The sequence below is a fragment of the Podarcis melisellensis genome, assembly GCF_964234715.1.
Source record: "Podarcis melisellensis genome assembly, chromosome: 10".
Lineage (NCBI taxonomy): Eukaryota > Metazoa > Chordata > Lepidosauria > Squamata > Lacertidae > Podarcis > Podarcis melisellensis.
Genome location: NC_138542.1, coordinates 38487570 through 38506778, shown reverse-complemented (window position 1 = coordinate 38506778; position 19209 = coordinate 38487570). Strand labels below are relative to the sequence as shown.

Below are 19209 nucleotides of genomic sequence, written 5' to 3'. Positions count from 1 at the left end.
CCATTAGGGATTTTAGTGTACAGCAGTAGCTGCCATCTTGTTTTCTGTCACAGCTCAATAATGACAGCTGTTTTCACTGGGAGTACTGCATTTTTATTTTTTAAAAAAACTGGTATCCTCTGTGAAACAGGAATCTGGTTCATGTGTGTTGAAATTACAGGAAAAGTCATCGTATTTTCTGGGAGGGCAGACCCCAATAACCTAAAAGGTTGTTGGATTCTGAACTTTTAGAATTAAATGAACACCCCTGCTTTCAAAATGGCTGGATTCTGGGAGGGGGGTTGGAGAGGGATTGTGGAGGCTGCAGTGCATGGCGATAGATTCCTAATGTTCATATTTCCTAATGTAGTAAAGGAGTAGTCAGTCTTTTCTTTTGTGAAGTAAACAGGCCGAGAGGTGCACCCTTCTTAACTCAATTAACTATCTATCAGCAGCAGCCATTTTGCTCTCTTCCTTGGGAAGTGCTTAAAATCTGTGGAAATTTATCTGATGGTAGTGAAAGTACTATTAGCCTGGCACTGAAGTACTTTCTGGTTACTTCCACTTAAAAGCTGAAAAGTGTATGGCTCATGTTCCCCTCCCAGAATTACAATTTCTGAGTGGTTTAATAATCCATTCATCCTCTGACCATCGTAGCTCTGTGAGGGGAATTGGGGGCTATTAAAAACTCCCAGCACTCTTAATGAACAACTGTTCCCAGGGTTATTTGGGGGAAGCCATGACTGTTTAAAGTGGTATCTTAATGCTTTGAATGTATGGTGTGAACATGGCTTTGCTTTGACTGGATGCTTTCCCTGCAAGCTTCACATTCTTGTAAAACAGGTCATGAACAAACTTCTCTCTGTGTTCTGTTCTAATTCATGTGAATAATAATAATGATGATGCCAATCTTATCTGTATTCCTTATTGTACTTCTCAAGCATAATGTGCAGGTTGCACAAGGCAAGTTATTTGACAGGTGCATGTGCAAAAGGTGCTTTTCTCAAAGTTCCAGGGCAGCTGGCACTCTTGTAATATTCCTCAGAGATGGCCTCATTTTGTGGGCCTGTATCAATTATGCTCAGCTAGTACAAATAAGTAGCAGAATGAGATAAAGGGATCCTAAAATGTCAACAACAATATCTTTTTGCTCTGTGTCCCAGAATCAAATGTTTTTCTGTGACTAATTAGGATGGTTTCGTAGACCTTATGAAGTGCTCTGTATTTTTAGAGCACTGGAGCAATATTAATTAACCTGTATAATTAAAGTGCTTGATTTAAGAAGCTCATTAGGACCTTTAAAATCTAAAGTATTCTCCCCAAAATTAATTAGTGAAGCCTTGTTTAATTCAGCATCCCTTCGCTCTTGCATAGTTATTATAATATAAATGCTAATCTGTCCATGTGCCTTCAAAGTGCCTCGAATCATTGTGTGTCCAAGCGCAGTGGTGGAGCCAAGGCAGGGCAAGGTTGTTATAAATACAGGCCAGCTGCTTGGGATTTAAACAAGCCACAACTTTATTGATTACATATGTTAGCAGGTTTTGGCACACGTATTGGGTGTGTGTCCTGAATCAACCAACCCATTTGCTGGCTGCTTATTAGGCAGGGTTAACCAAGGTTATGGATTTCCCCATGACATACATCAAACCAGGGTGACTGCCACCCTCAAAGCACCATTTTGGGGTTCTCTGGCCCATCAGTCCTTGTCTGGGCTTCCTGACAGAATCATTTCCCCCTGGAGGCCTTTAATGAGATACACTGATTCCTTTCACTGGGTTGGAACTTCCTGCCCCTCCCCCCCACACCTAGATTACTTCCTTTGTCCTTATATTGTATTAATTAGGGTAAGGACACTCTCTTTTGTGGCACTCACAGAATCGTCCCTCTTCTGAAATAAGTTGAGCACAAATGGTGATGTGCTTTGGACATTTGTTGAAAGCTTATTTGTTCCTCTTGGCCCTCAAGACTCAATAGTGTTCGCTTGCTCTATTTTTTTCTCTCTCTCTCATATGTATATGCATATGCATTTATTGCTGTAATATATAAATTACAATGAATTCTACATTTTTGAATTCCTAAGAAATGGTGGCCTATTTCAGTAATATAACAACAACAACAACAACAACAACAACATATTATTTATACCCCACCCATCTGCCTCAGTGTCTAGGCAGAACACTGGAGGTGGAGATGTTCCTTCAGGTATACTGGGCCAAGGCCGTTTAGGGCTTTAAAAGTCAACACCAACAGTTTGAATTGTCCTTGGAAATGCACAGGTATATGAGTGAAGTAATTATAATGGTGGAAGAGGAAGAAGAGAAGAGGGTAGACACATATATTACAAAGGAGTTTAGGAAGTTGCCTCCTTCACTAGAGATTTTTAAACATGGTCTTCCATCTGGGATTCTTTAGCTGTGATTCCTCCATTGCAAAGGCCTTGACTAGATGACCCTGGGGTCCCTTTCAACTGTCCATTTATTTGATTCTAAGTCAAACCTTTCACTCCATCTTGCTTAGTCCTATGTGCACTGACTGGCTGCAGCTCTCTTGAGTTTCAGGAAGAAGGCATTTCCAACTCTACACTGGAGACTCTGGGGATTGTATCTGGGACCTTCTGCATGCAAATCAGATACCCTAACACAGTCCTACAGCCCTATGCTGTTTCTTCCCCACCCCAAATATCCTGCACAAAGTGGTGAAAAGTTATTGGAGAGCAACCAACAGATTGCAATTCAAGAGACACAGTTGTGCACTGAATACGTATTGAAATTGCCACATGTCTCCAAATGTCTCACCACCCGTCCACAACAACGACAAGAATGCTTGCCTTCGATCTGTCTTCTTTTTCTTGTCCCCTTTATTTTTGACTTAGTGCAGAACCCCTAGAATGAGAGGGCTTGTCTTTCAGAGTACGCTAATGAATAGTAAAGAGAAGTCACTCATCGCACAAACCTCAGAGGACTTAATACTATCTCTAAATCCTCTGGAAGCATGGTAGCACTCCACATGAAAGACTTCTGAGAGCTCCCTTGCGCACACTAGAAAGTACAGTGGTATTAAATCAGTGTCTTTTCTCTAAGTATCATTAAAGTCTGAAGTTTTTGCTGGCATTTGAACTTTTCTGGAAATTAGGTCTTTTGGGGACTTCCCTACAGCCTGAGCTAAAATGAGAGAAACAAATGGCAGGGACTAATATTATTAATCAAATACGTTGATGTAATGAGCAGAAAACACTGGGGAGTGTAGCTCACCCAGAGCTGGAGTATTAGCATGATCTTCCTTGTTCTGTCAAGTGAATGAAGTGATAATAAGGCTCTCAAGTTTGTTGATACAGAGTAAATCAGAGATCGGGGAAACAATCAAACAGAAGCTTGATACTTCTCTTTTCCTTGATGGGGCTAGTACTTCATGCTAGCAGTTTAAATTGGCACAATGTTTTTACAAGATCGCTTGCAGTTTAAACGGTACCTTTTTTTGGCAATATTGTATTTTGTGTGGCTCATGATCTTTTGTAAACGCTCAATATGTTTTACAAGTTGAATCCATGCAACCAGAAACAAGTTCAATCGAGCTTACCCCCAGGAAACAATGCAGAGGGTGGAAGTCATAATGATTCTAATAAATTGGCGTTTGTGTGTGTGTGTGTGTGTGTGTGAGAGAGAGAGAGAGAGAGAGAGTACCTATAGAGTCCTTTAAGACCATTTGCTTTTGTCTGCAATAGACTAACACAGCTCTTCTCCCATGTGCATTCATTTGTTTTTATCTAACTTTATCGGCAGCTTTTCAGTTTGATTGTACTAGTCTTGTTGGCCCAGGCAATGTTGAACCTGGCAATGTGGATGCAAGACGAAAAGGGTAGAGACATTCCACTTTCCTTAGAAGAGCTTCCCTTCAGGTCTAATCTTGAGGAGGAATCCCATGGATGCCCAATGATTAAAAAAGAAGTAATGTTTTAAATAACATTGGAGGAAAACGTCACACAAACACACATAGAGCAGAGCTATAAGCAACAGACACAACATTTGCTTAAAAATATGGCTATTGCCATAGTTTAATGGCCATCTGAACTAAGAAATGAATAAAATTTACAGTGCTGTGCATAAATAAATAAATGATACATCACGCTTATGTATAATATTTACAGTGCTGCATTACTCCCCAGGACATTAATACTAAGGAAGCATGGCAACATACAAAGCAGGAATTTGTTTTCTGCTTGTAGATCTTATTAAAGCATCACTCTTACTACAGTGCATCAGAATATTTTCCTTCATTTGTTCAAAATCTCAAGTGACTTGCCCAGTAGATAACCTTTTTCTTTCTTTCCTAAAAATAAAGACAGAGTCAATCCTAATGCTAATTGGTAAACAGTTGCATCTGCTTACTTTGGTGAGGTTTGTGTCATATCAGATGTTTTTGAAGATTGATTTAGCTGAGGATGGCTCAGATTATAATTTCATGGGGTGTGCTTTTTGAGGTGAGCAAGTGTGAGAGAGCAGGGAGGGAAGGGGAGAGAACTCAATCCATATGTGTGTATTCTTTTTTAAAGTGTTGTGGCTAACCCAGCTGGAGACAACGAAAGACAGAAACAGTCCAAAGTGGAAATCACATATTCAAAGCATAAACACATCCACGGGCCCATCTGTGTGACTCCCTCTCAAGTTATTAATGTTGGCTTTATTTCCCCCAAGCTCATCCATATGAATTATAAAATTTACATATTGCTGCAGGATAAATTTAGGTCACAGTCTTTGTAGTCATGTTGGTTCCACAGAATGCAGGCACAGAACTAGTGAAATTATACCTTTTAATTGGACTAAGATGTTTTCAAACTTCAAGGAAGTAGGCTTCATGTGGAAAGCAAAATGACATTTAATTAAGTGCACACTTAAGATGTATAAGTTTAACACTTTGGTCACTTGAATGAAAAAAAGAAGATGGCTGTCTGGGATAACATAACATATCTGCTTTGAAAGGATCAGCACCAGGCTCATGAATGGGACACTTTGACCATAGAATGATGAGATGAACCAGTCTGACCGATAAGTCTAGCAGAGAATGCATAATAATAGGGGGGCCACTAGGGGTGCATTGGAAGATAGCCGACAATAACATCTCTCCGACCCACATGAGGTAATTAACAGGCTGTGATGGGAGTATGCAGCCTCCCTGCGCCACCAAGGAGATGGGGGGGGACTGCCCTTGCCTACTGTGCTCACATATACCGCCCCCGAACTCGAGGGGGTGGGGGCACTAGGCAGAAAACCCTTGTGTGGACTTCGGCTCTCCTGGACGCTGTCTCTGATTCGTGCCACTAGCTGCAGCAACTTCAAAAGAAACAATTAGAAAGAAGCAAATGCACATATTTCAAGGAAGAATGGGGAGTAAAGGCTGCTAATTGAAGAGATCTCTGATAAAGAAGGCGGGTCGGATAAACAGGAATATATCATGAGAAGACACACCAAGGCTCGGTATGTCGGCAACGGGACTGGATGGGGGGGGGACTTTCCTTTCTTTCTTTTATGTGATTAACCAATAATCCCCCCCCCCAAGTCAGAAATGCCGCTTAAATGACCTAAGATGGATGATTTAAGACTGTGTGGAGATAATTTTTAACCAAAAGCATGTTTTAAGGAGAGCGTGGAAAGTACAAGAGCTTTGGGATGATGCAGTAAAAAACAGCGTCACCATTTTGGCAAGTTCTGTCAAAAGACTTATGTCTGGAAGGAGGAATGCATTTGTTTTCATACAGCGGGTGAATCTCCTCAGAGGACAAAAGAAGGCAACAGATTTGCGAAGATTAATGATGGAAAGAGTGCTTTTATTTATGGAAGTGATGATACATGGAAACCATCTCGATAAGGTTATTGTTTCTCCCTGACAAAGGAGTAAATACTACACAAATCTGGAATAAAGTCCCTAAGATGGTTGAATGGCAACTTCTGGCAACTCTGCAACAAAGCTGGTGCCAAATGTGCTTTCCTTTGGACCACATCAGTGAGCCTGAGAAGGAGGTCATATTATCTGGACAGCCCAGGACCTCTATACAGTAGTACCTCAGGTTAAGAACTTAATTCGTTCTGGAGGTCTGTTCGTTCTGGAGGTCTGTTCTTAACCTGAAACTGTTCTTAACCTGAGGACCACATTAACTAATGGGGCCTCCCACTGCCGCCGCGCTGCCACCACACAATTTCTGTTCTCATCGTGAAGCAAAGTTATTAACCCGAGGTACTATTTCTGGGTAGTGGAGTCTGTAACCTGAAGCGTCTGTAACCCGATCTACCACTGTACCAGGCTTGTACCCTGGGAAGGTCACTTTGGTGTAGCTAACACAGTAAAAAGAATGTGGGAGCCAGCAGTTACAAGTTACCAGTCTCTGCAGCTACAGCAAGTGCTCTGATTTTCCAGCAGTTTGACTTCACCCCACGAGGCACATCCCATTGTCTCTTGAGACAGATGGATGCCAACAATAAGTGCAAAAGCATTCTAACAGTTGAATAAATAAAGAGTTACTTATGGCTGAATAGAAGAGTAGGAAATGTCAGGTGTGAGCTGCATTGATTTTTTGCAAGAGGAATGAGTGAAAACATATTTCCTTTTAGACAAAGCACCTCCTACCTGCTCTTTCCAATATATCTATAAACTTACCAGCTGAATCTTCCCCTGTCGGATACATTTTCAGTTTATAGTATAAGGGTACACAGGTACACAGGTGAGGATTTCACAGTAAACCAGAGAGATTTCTCCCTGCCAAAATTCATTACACCACCAGTTTGTTTATTTTATTCTTCCACTTGTGCAAGTTGTGAGGAGGCTTGTAAAAACAGTTAGAGCAGCTTTTGAGAACAGGAATGGTATTTAGCTTGACACTGTTCTGGAAGAAACAGATTTGTAGCTCAGAGGTGTTCCTGAATCAAGCATGGCCTATGGAGGCTCAGGTAGTCTCAGAGGCTGAGTGCCCATTCCCAGCTATGGCTGGGTCACCAGCTGTGGTCCCTGGACAGTGATGACTTGGCCACTGTACTCCATGCTGTGGTGAGTTTCTGATTGGACTACTGCAATGTGCTCTGTGTGGGGCTACCTTTTTCTTTTTTGTATAATTTTTGTTGAAGATTTAAACAAAACATATTATCCAAAAACATGTCATCCTTAATTCCCCCCCCCCATTTTCCTAAGGAAAAGCAGGGCATTCTGGGATTAAATCAGAAACTGGGACAGCTTCTCTAAATCAGGGATGCCCTGGAAAATAGGGACACCTGCAGGGTCTGGTTTAGTATTTTGAAGGCCTAAATGACTTACGTCCAAAATGTTTAAAAGACTGCTTTCATTCCTGCTAACCTTCTCAGATGTTATGATCTACTGAGGGGGCTCTATTGATGGTTCCATGACCCTCAGACGTGTGCAGCATGGCAGCCCAGGAGAGAGCTTTATCTGTGGCACCCCCTAAATTGTGGAGCACCCTCCCCACAGAGATGTGTCTAGCTTTTCCTATGTGCTTTATTGTCAGGGACGCGGACTTATAAAAAATATTGGGGGGGGGCCGGGAAAGCTCATGAATAATAAATAAGCTCATGAATATGCAAATAAAGTGGCGCCGCCTCCTCGTGAGCGAATAGGGGAGAGCGTGCTGCGCCTATTAATCAGCTCCAAAGGAAATTGGGTGGAGCTTTTGCTCGGGAGGGAGGGCAGGAGGCATGCAGCCCGCCCCTCCCTGTGCATTTTGGGCTGGGGGAGGGGCGGCGATGGCGCTCTGCTGGAGGGGCGCTGGAGATTATTGGGGGGGCGGAGCCCCCCAAACGAATTTTTGAGGGGGCTCGGGCCCCCTCAAGCCCCATGGAGTCGGCGCCTATGTTTATTGTTCACCTTTCACCATATTATGAAGGCACATGTCTTTACATTGACCTCTGACAGCTACTGTATTTCATTTTGTGGCACTCACCTCTTTTGCTGAATACTTTCCTGCTCCAAGTGAAATGACTTTTCTTGTTTCATAATTGTAATGGTTTTATCGGTTTTTATAACTGTGTATTATATTGTTGTAATCCTCCCTGGCGTCTTGTGGTGAAGAAATCATGCCAATTAATACCTCAGTCAAGAGGCGGCAGCAATCAATATCTGAATATGAACAAAGATGCATGCTCAACATTCATGTGTACAAACAATAAATTAACTAATAATCAAACTTGGTTAGAATTACAAGAATGTTTCAGTTCACTAGAGAGACACCAAAGCTTTGTATTCATCTGGACATCAGATTTGTCCTTGAGACTGACCAGTTACAAGTTTGGGTTGCTTCACTAATAAAAAGCAGTGTTCCCGATCATGTGTAGAGAGCCTAAACAGGAGGTGGTGGTGGTGGCTGCTGGCATTATTCTTAATTCTTCTTATTAATATGCAGCAAAGGACTGATCTTGCCTCAAAACCCCAAAAGCAAAAGAGTAGTTTCTTACTGCCCCTCAGGGTGCTTCTAACCCAGCAGTATTTTCCTGCTTTGTCCATCCTTGTATTTACATCCCAAACTACCAAATTTCTTTGCTATTACCTATCTTGTGAAAGGACAGAAAGAACAGTAACTGACTACCAAGGAGTCTTTCACATTCCTGGGAAATTGCATCATGAACATTAAGAAAATGTACAATTTGAACCATTTATGCCAGAAGGAAGGAATCTAAATATCTGGCACAAATATAATTTGTTTTCCTCATGATGCATTTCTGTTTGCTTAAAAATAAAAGTGTAACATTTGTTTTCCTGGACATACATGATATTAAAAGCAATGAAAGAACTACAACTCTCTCTGAAATTATTATTTGCAATGCAAGGCTATTCAGATCCCAAACGTATCCACAATTTGAAGTCTCTTGGCAGTGTTGAGTATTTCTTCAGCACAGATGCATACGCATAATTAGTGACTTTTTCTCTCTCTTTTACATTGATGGCATGAATATTTATTCAGTGGTTGTTGTTTTCTAAGTTGAGGAAATGTTGACTGGGCAATGTTAATAATTAGTCAATATGTCCATACATTTTTTAAACAGGTGGTTGGCAATCGGCCTCCAAATGGTCACTCATTTCATTAACAGTTGCATTATATACTATTTGTGCAGAATGAAGTGTAAATGTGGAAATGGGGGGCGGGAAGAGAAACCGAGAAACCAAAATTGCCATATTTTGCCCAAGCCTGGTTGCAAGCTATGGGACGTGGGTGGCGCTGTGGGTTAAACCACAGAACCTAGGACTTGCAGATCAGAAGGTTGGCAGTTCGAATCCCTGTGGTGGGGTGAGCTCCTGTTGCTCGGTCCCTACTCCTGCCAACCTAGCAGTTCGAAAGCATGTCAAAGTGCAAGTAGATAAATAGGTGGGAAGGTAAATGGGATTTCCGTGCACTGCTCTGGTTCGCCAGAAGCGGCTTAGTCATGCTGGCCACATGACCCGGAAGCAGTACGCCAGCTCCCTCGGCCAATAAAGCGAGATGAGCGCCATAACCCCAGAGTCGTCCGCGACTGCACCTAATGGTCAGGGGTCCCTTTACCTTTAGTTGCAAGCTACTGCATGCAAACATCTCACCACACAAAACAATCTCCCTGATTGTGGAGAAAAGTGTAGTTAATTTTGCGGTATGGAATCTTTTGTGATAAAGTGGTGTGGTGAGTCATTTCTGCTCAGCAGCCTCCGCTAGTTGCCCTTGCAATCATCCTTGCAATCATCTAATGGCCATAATATCCATCTGTCTGTCTATCTTTCTAGGCTTGAACTTTGCTGAGTTTCTTACCAAGAGGTCACTGTCAAGCAATAAGAATGCTTTTCTTCTTCACATGCTTTAACAATCCTCAAGATTGGAGTCAGGTTTCCAGTGACAGCTGGGGACATGTCAACACTTGCAGCATGGCAGATGGTTGGATTGTGTGTCAAGCAAACCTTCAGCAAATGCTTATGGCATCCACAAAGTCTCTCCCCCACCCCTATGCATACAGCATATAGAAGGGTAGAAAGAACTGTATGAGGGTGAAAGTGACAAAGCACATAATGAAATTATTGCTATTTTATGTGACTATAAATACAGACGTTGTTCTTGCCTTGTGAAAAAAGCTCTAATTTTCCATGATTACTTCGATTAGCAGCATTCACAACTAAGTACCTGAATTAAGCAGCTATAAAAGGTTCCATAATGAAGCAGGAGGGCAAACAACAATTATTGAGTCAGACCATTTTGCTGCTCAATGCTACCTAGTTCCCCATGCTTTAACATGTACCTGGAGGTGTGGTCATTTTCCTATACTGATGGACAAGATGCCCGTTGTGTCACACTGTCAGTGCTATCTTTATTCTATTAACCCATTTCACTTCCTTCACTAAAATTCATAGTGATGTTACTGAATATTTCAAGAAAGTGCCGGATTGACAGCGCAGGACTATCAGGAGCCGGAGTCAGGAGTAAGTCATCAATAAAACATACAGTGTCAGTGAAGTTAACTCTTTATTCAAAGAAACCCAAACAGTGCAGGCCCTAGTGATCACAGCAACTCTTCCCAGTAGGTCTTGCCCCAATGAGGCAGTTCAGTTGCAAGGACTGAAGTTCCCTCCCCTCTTCCTACTGCTTTCTAAGGCTCCTCCCCCAGTTCCTTCAGGGATGTGTGCTGAGTCCCTTCCTGTACTCGTTGTATACATATGACTGCATTTCACCTGATCCATCCACCACAATTATTACATTTGCAGATGATATCACCATAATCGGTCTAATTACAGGTGGAGATGAATTAGCGTATAGGGAGAAGGCACCTAGAGAACAACTTGAACCTAAATATCAGCAAGACAAAGGAGATGGTGTTGGACTTTCAGAGGTAGAAAGAGGAACTAGCCCCGTTGTATATCAGGGGTGTGTGTGTGGAGAGAGTCTCTTTCTTTAAATTTCTGGGAGTTTACCTTAGTGAAGACCTCACTTGGAAAATCAATACAACCCAGGTGGTTAGGAAGGCCCAACAGAGACTCCATTTCCTCAGGGCCTTGCAAAAGAATAATGTCAAACAAAAATTGATGATCTCCTTCTACAGGGCCACAATAGAAAGTGTCCTTTCATACTGTATAACAGTGTGGTATGCTGGTTTGACAGCCATGGACAAGAAGTCCCTACAGAGGGTGGCAAATACAGCACATGACATCATGGGCTGTCCTCAGAGTTCGCTAGATGACATTGCGGGAGACAGCTGCCTCAGGAGAGCGAGGAAAATTCTTAGGGACGACTCACACCCTGGCCAGCACTTCTTTAATCTCCTACCTTCGGGCAGGAGATACAGAAGTATAGTCAGCCACACCAACAGGTTAAAGAACCATTTTTATCCGTGGGCTGCTGGGCTGCTGAATGGAAAAATAATAATAATAGTGGTGTAATTGACTTCTGACAAGCACACAGAGTGTGAACAAGACTGAGTGTATGTGGGGGGCATTTAATTTCACTGCACACAGGTGGTGTAGCGACAATAAAGGTTTATTTATGATGTTTATTACAGTCATACGTCAAGTTGAATGTGTTTCGGGTTGAGCTCGTTCAAGTTGCGCTCCATGGCAACCCGGAAGTAATGGAGCGTGTTACTTCTGGGTTTCGCCACTCGCGCATGCGCAGACTCTCAAAATTACATTGCGCGCATGCACGGTAGCGGCGAAACGTGACCTGCGCACACGCAAATGTGCCATTGTGTCTTGCGTTCTGTTCGGGATTCGAACGGGGCTCCGGAACGGATCCCGTTCGCATCCCGAGGTACCACTGTACTATTATTATTTACCAGCAGCCTAAGGTTCCTTTGTCTTGCCTCTCTTTGTTCTGTCCTTTTTACTTGTCTCTATGTTCTGGGAGACCAGGGGGGGATGGGAGCTGGTCACAGCAGGAGAGGGGGATTCCCTGGTGTCTTCAGCAGCCTGCTTCGACTCATCCCCTTGATCCCCCTATTCTGCCTCTGAGTCAGAACTGTGCTCTTCCACAGTCTCTTCCTGCTCACTAAACCCTGTTGCCTCTTCAGCTTCTGACACATCCTCCTCCCAATCTTCTGCCTCTGACCACTCATTGTAGTCCCACAACCAATCCACCAGCTCTGAGCCTTCTTCCCCTGGGGGTTCCCTTGGGGGTTCCTTAGCTGGTGCCTCTCATCATTCTGCTGCATCCATCTCTGCTTAATGATAGGGCTGGCCCAGCTGCTCTAGAGGGTTGGAGGATGTTGTGAAGCAACATGGGACTTTGCTTGGCTAAAACTGGTCCCCACCCTACTTTCATTCATGAAAGTCTGCAGTGAACTCATATTGATCATAGACGGGCAGTGTTGGATCAACTCATAATAAATGAAATAGTAATAGTGGTAATAAGTTGAAGAGATATATATTATGATTTTTTCTTTCTCTCCAGACTTCAAGAAAACCGTGGAGGCTTGGAATCCTAAATGCAATACTGGTATGGAGTTTCAGCTCTATCACCATGGTTGAGAACAGCAAGAGCAAAAAAGTAAGATATTAAATAAAAACACCAGCCAACACGAACAATTAGGGTATGTTATGATAATTAAATGAAATAACAGTAAACTAAAGTATTAAAAAAGTGACATATTCTGAAAACTAAATGCATGTGGTCAAGGAGTATGGTAGCTTTGGAAAAAAATATTATAGGCAAGTACACACATTTTTTCATCTTTGGGAAATTATTTGTCAGATGGGTGGAAAGAGAATGAAGTTATCCAACTGATTCCTTGTGACCTGAGCAGCAAAGTGGAAAAGTTGATGATGATGCAGTCATATGATGGAAAGAGATCTGAAATATGTTTGTGAAGAGTGTGTAATGCCTAATGGTTGTAAGGAACTGTTTGAAGCAACAAATAAAACGGAAGAAAATGATACATGGAATAGTTAGTTTTGGGAGCTGGACACTTGAGCATCTGGATCAGAGTCTGTAATGCAAGCTAGCCAATGTGCTGTCCTTCAGGTGTTGGTGAAAACTCTCATCAGCCCTTGCCATTAGTCATGCTGACTGGAGCTAATGGGAACCACAGTGTGGCATTTGATGTTAGCTACTCCTACTATTTTCTTTTCTGAGTTTAAATTGGTTGATTGACGAAATTCTTCTTCCCTCCAAAAGCACAAGGAATTCTGTGCACTTACAAGGGGATTTTCATAGCACATAATGGATACCCATGAATTCACTCATTTAATTTGACTGAGCTGATTGAAACCAAACTATTATAAATGCAACTTTCTTGCATTTCTTTGCTGCATTTATGACCCAATAATAATAAATCATAACATAATAATAAAGGGAATCCTAGTTGGAAAACATCAGTTCTCTCTCTAAATGGGAACTGGTTGACCCACACTCAGATTATAGAAGTTGTTTGAAGGTGTCACAACTACATTTGGATTTTTAAAATTATTGCACTTTTGTAGCACTGTTGAAAAAGTCCTGAATCTCCAATTAAATGGGCTTATGACAAAAAATCAGCTTCTTATCTGAATTCTAATATATCATTGCAAGTAAAAAATATTGATACCTGTAACTATGTAACACTGTAGTCTCAAGAGAGAAATATATGCAAAATTAAAATGTGCAACATATTTTATTTGATTTACTATGAATTCTCCCATGTATTTCCAGGTGGCAAAAACTGGCATTCTTGAGGTTTTCCAAGAATAAACCCTTTATGTCTGATTAAAATGCAGATGAGCTTCATAAACCACAGTAATTTGAAGGGACTGATTTACTGATGCAGTCGCCTTCCATCTGCTTCAGGTGTGAAGCTGGAAAGAATTTGTTACGATAAACTAAAATTAATTTGGATTTAGAATCCATTTCCTTAAGATGAACATTTTACACTGAACATTCCACTAATCCTAAACTTATGGTTCTGCTAGCACTATAGTTAGAGGTTTTGTAATGTGCCTTTCATATTGTTACCATGTTCATGGTGGGATCTTGATGCATCATCATATTGCATATTCTGGATCAATTAATCCAGAGATATAGAATCTGAGACCCTCCCAATGTTCCCGAAGGGAACTGAAGTCCAAGAACATCTGCAGGCCCACAGGTTCCTCATTCCTAATCTAATCCATCTCTTCTAAGTGGATCATGAGTTGGATCTTCCAATATGGGAGAGAGGTGCAAGATAGCAGCAGTTCTAAATCAACCACTCAATCAGAAGAGCAGATAGTGTTGGACCAGAGCAACAGCGAAATGTTTTTGCCTGACACCTAAACGAAGATGTGCCTCCTTGAGGAGATAATTCCATAAGTGGGGAGCCACCATTGAAAAGGCCTCAATGTCATCACCCCTTCCATGGGGGCTTTCAGAGAAGGGCCTGAGGTGATGAATGGGCTTAATTTATGTGGGGAGAGATGGTTCTTGGGGCATATTGACTGCCTACTCTGTGATGGATAAAGATGTTTGAAGAATAATCTTTGTGTCTAGAGACCATTGCACTACATAGTTTTGCCTAAATTGGTGCATTGTTGTTATGAGAGCGTATATCATAGAACAGAGCTATGAATCAGGAAGTTCCTGGTTCATATATTGCCTCTCTCATGAACTCTCTAAGGCCATATTCACACCATACATTTAAAGCACTATACTACTTGAAATAGTCATGGCTTCTCCCAAATAATTCTAGGAACTGTTGTTTGTTAAGGGTGCCTTCTCATGGAGATGCTGGTATTTCTAGTGGTGAATTTGCTTCATGCAAGAGGGTTCTGTTGGCATAAATTGGGGCACCACATTTTAGCCAGTGATTCTCAGGAATGGCTGAGAAGACAAAGGGTTTAAGTGAGGAGGTATGGCAGCAACAATTTGAGGCCAAAGTTTTATGAGTGAAAGCAATTTCTGAAAAGGCAAAGCCAGCACTGGATACAACCGTAATAAGGACATAAATAAAATAAATGGGGGGAATAGTCAGTGTCTCATTGAGGATCACTTAAAATGACCAAGTTGAACAGCTTTGCTGAGGCAAAATTACTAGTAGGCAGAGATAAAAAAGAAGATTGCAGGAGTCAAGGGGATCAGTGAGTATATTTTTTAAAAAGTCTTGGAACTTGTGTATAGAGCAAAGGTAAAAGTAAAGCAGTTTGAAAACATACCATTCACTCCTGCTTTATGTATGCAAGTTGGATTAATGAACATAAAAGGCCAATTTCCCACTTAAATAAGTAGCAGAGTAGTCATTTTGTAATTTTCCCTTTTGAGGTAGAGAAGCATGAGAGAAATCTTCCTGTTTCACCTATCGCTTTGAAAGTAAAACATTCAGCTCGTTCCACGTAAAGCTAAACAGAGCTGGCTTTGAAAGCAGGTGTGGGATTAGCAGAGATGTTGACGTTGAGAAATTAAGTTCAGTTACTCAACGGCAGGGAACTTTGCTCAATGAAGGGAGAAAAAAGCACTGCTCAGCTTGCAAACAGCCATATTACCTTTTCAAATGGGTGGCTGCCAGCAATAGCTTTCTTTATTACCTTTCTTATTGAGGAAAGCCATTGAATATTTCATTCACTCTCTCTTCTGTTGATGTTTTGATAGCTTGAATGCTGCTGTATGGCAAACTCATTTCCTGGGAATGTATATTTGTAACAAAGGTCTGATAGGTACATAATCCACTGGGTTCTTCATTCTTTCCTCTCAAGAGTTTCTCATTGCTTTGCTTAAGGTTATAACTTGAGCTCAGATTGCTGCTGTTGGCATCCATCTGTCTCAAGAGAAAATGAAGTGCATCTCTGGGGATGAAGTCAAGTCATGTAGAGTCCTCTCTGGGGGGCAAGTCTGGGCAATGTATATGGAGGTCCTGAGCTGCCCAGATGGAAAGAACCCCCTCTTGGCCTCACTGATGTGATCCAAAGGAAAGCAGAGCAATACATTTGCTACCATGTTGGCTGCAGGAGTTGCCAGAAGAAGGTGCAAGGGACCATCCACTGTGGATTCTACTCTGGATTTGTGTAGGGTTTACTCGTTAACCTTTTCTTCTCCCAAAGATGTCCCACAAGGCAGCTCAGGAATATATCAGAATATATACAAAGACATTTTCTTGCAGGCAGTTATTCATAAATACAAAAAAAAAATGATTTCTTGTTGGTATATATGTTTGAAGAAAGGCAATAATATTACCAATAGTAGGGAAAGAGAAGAATTAAGAAATGGTAAAATTAGTGGTATAATTGGGAAGCAAATAAGAACTCTTGATTATTTCTTTTGCCCTTTCATATTATAGTAAATACTAGAGATGCACACGGACCCAAAGTTTTTCCTTTTATTTGTATCTGTGGTTTTCTTTCAAAGAAAAATCCAAATCACCCTTGGATTCAAAGAATGGATACAACTGCAATCGTATCTCCTGATGCCAAAAAAGGGAATATGATTAAGATTTCTCAAAAAATTATTTTTGTTATTGGGGATAGGATATTTCTTCAGGATCTTCTTCATAATCATAAGAATAATAAACAAATGTTTAAACCTTTTCATAACTTAAAGCCATTGAAGTGGTTTACATATTAAACAGAATAAAACATAGAAGCGCAAGCTCTAAGGCTGATTAAAATCAATTTAACAAACTCTAAAATGATAAAATAATCCATACAGATTCTAAATACTACAAAACAATTTCATCAGATGTAAAATGGGAAAAGTACCCATTGCTGGAGAGTATATAATCAGGAGATAGCTATTGCCTTCCTGTCCCGCTTGTTGATTTTGACGGTGGGAAGTAGGATGCTTGATGGACCATTTGAACTGTTCTTAAGTTATTATCCTTCATATGAGGTTTTAAAGCCTAACTTCTTACCTCAGATCTTTGGTAGTTTCTGAACAGTAAGTTACAATGGGTCACATTTCTGCACATGTCTTCTTCTTCTTGATTTACCCTTGTGCGTGCAGAAAAAGCTCACATCACGTGCCACTAAGGTTGTACTCTTGCATCATGTGTACACTGCCCAAGCAGATGACTGATGTTGTAGCTTTGTTCATCACCTGTTTGAATGGATGAAAGCTGAGCATTCCACTCCCTGTGTCCCAACAGATGACAAGTACTGTCAAGCAATGAAACAATTGTGTGTTCAGTGAAAGAGAACACTGTGTGTAGCAGCCGGCACAGAATTCTCTGTTGACTAAGAGGATCAGTATATCAGCACCATAGATTTCAGTGCCATTACCAGAGTAAACTATTATTTATGAGCTTAAGCTGAGGCATTATTTAAAAGGTGCAGTTATCTGTAAGTACTGTATATTTAGTCATTATCCTTGAGAAAATAATTGGATGGAATTTGCTGCTGTAGTTTCAGTACACAATTAGCCACAAGATTAATCAAAATAACACCTATTGTCTAAGTGTGTATTAAGAGATAAATCTTGTTGACATGCGGACTCTTACACAAAGTGATACATGAAGGATTAAAGGTTCTGTGCATTGGATTTTAAATGGTAACACAACCAATTCCTACTGGAGGAGAAAGGCATGTGTTTATTTAACAACTATGTCACCACAAACTTTTTTTTTTAATGCCATTGACAAAAAATAAACAGGGTTACTACTTATGCACCAACTTGGAGTGATGTAGAATTCATCTCTCTGCAGAATTCAGTCTGCTTTCTTAAAGCGTTAAGATTTTCCTCCCACAAGGTCTGTCATCTTCACTGGAGCATAGGAGCCAATGGAAATATTAAGCCTTTTTAAAAACATGTTGGTCTATGGAGGCAGGGAAAGTTGACAAATGAGACCCAAAAGAATGTTCTAAAATATAAGTTTTATCACACAGATATTTTAGCAACCTATTACCCACTATCTGCGCAAAAAGCTGATATGCAATCCAAGTTTGGGGTACCTCTTGCGGGAGCAGAATCCATGGTTTAACTATACGCTATGCAAAGAATAACTTTATTTAGTCTGTCCTGAATCTTTCATCAATCAGCTTCATCTCATATCCGTGAATTCTAGTGTTCCAGAGCTCTGGTGTAAAATTCAACCTTGTTATAATTAAGGACTTAGAACTTTGATATATTTTAACAGGAGACCCTAACTGAAATTAACGGGACTCAAAAATATTTTTCTTTTGGCTGGATTGCATCAAATTATTTTAGAAACTCAGAATTGAAACTGTTTTTTTTTGCACAGGTCAGTTTCCTAACTTTAAATTATGTACTTATCTAAATCCTTCTTGTGCCATTTGTTATATAAGTGGGCAATTTAATTAAGGAGCCAGTGTGTTGGAATGGTTGGAGTGCTGAACCTTGCACCAATAAATATCTGTCAGCCTACACTGCCTCACAGGGTTGTTGTGAGAAGAAAATAAAGAGGGGAAGAAGCCACCCTAAGCTCTTTGGAAGAAAGAGGGAATATAAATGTAATAAATAAATACATTTATACAGATGTGAGATACAATAACAAATTCACCATAACTTTTGTGTGAGACAGTCCTATCTTGCTTATATAACTATTGAAAGAACACTACAGACTCTATAGTCTGGATTCATGGGTTAACTTCACAGGAAGGGAAGTTAAGTGTTGATCAAAAACAAGAAACACAGTAATTTAGAACTACTATAAAGCACGGGTGGCACTGTGGGTTAAACCACAGAGCCTAGGGCTTGCTGATCAGAAGGTCAGCGGTTCGAATCCCTGCAACGGGGTGAACTCCCCTTGCTCGGTCCCAGCTCCTGCCAACCTAGCAGTTCAAAAGCACCTCAAAGTGCAAATAGATAAATAGGTACAGCTGTGGTGGGAAGGTAAACGGCATTTCCGTGTGCTACTCTGGTTCGCCAGAAGCAACTTAGTCAAGCTGGCAACGTGCCCTGGAAGCTGTATGCTGGCTTCCTCGGCCAATAAAGCGAGATGAGCGCCACAACCCCAGAGTCATCTGCGACTGGACCTAATGGTCAGGGGTCCCTTTACCTTATAAAGCACTATCCCATACATTTCTGCTCAGAGGTAAGTCCCATTGAGTTTGGTTGGGGTTACTTCCAGTTTATGGGTACAGGATTGTAGCCTTAGTAATTTGGAACTACCAGAATAGGAATGAGAAACCTGTACTTCTCCAGATATTGTTGGTCTACAACTCCCAATATCCCTAGCCATTTGCCATGCTAGTTGAAGTTGTGGAGGACTGCAACATCTGGAGGTCTACAGGTCTCCCAGCCTTGATTTAAAAGGAAGAATAATACCAAGAAAGTGAATTGTTGTAACATTGTAAACACATTTGATAGCAGATATGAAATGAAAGCCA

At 41.1% G+C, this 19209-nt stretch overlaps 1 protein-coding gene and 1 long non-coding RNA gene across 3 annotated transcripts in view; one reads left to right on the top strand and one right to left on the bottom strand.

Moving 5' to 3' along the window:
* Positions 1-19209, top strand: part of MGAT4C (MGAT4 family member C) — a 312936-nt gene that overhangs the window by 60091 nt on the left and 233636 nt on the right. Inside the window, exon 3 of one of the 2 annotated variants that reach the window (XM_081926596.1) lies at positions 12377-12472. In XM_081926596.1, the coding sequence (XP_081782722.1) occupies positions 12446-12472 (27 nt within the window). In that variant the 5' untranslated portion in view covers positions 12377-12445. Of the gene's footprint in view, positions 1-12376; positions 12516-19209 lie in introns of those variants that run through there. The other variant, XM_081926597.1, reaches the window with a different exon arrangement.
* Positions 6739-16960, bottom strand: LOC309378495. The gene is made up of 4 exons (XR_014172108.1): positions 16776-16960; positions 15457-15686; positions 7922-8097; positions 6739-6856 (listed from the first exon to the last, which is right to left on the bottom strand). It is a non-coding gene; the product is annotated as an uncharacterized lncRNA (long non-coding RNA).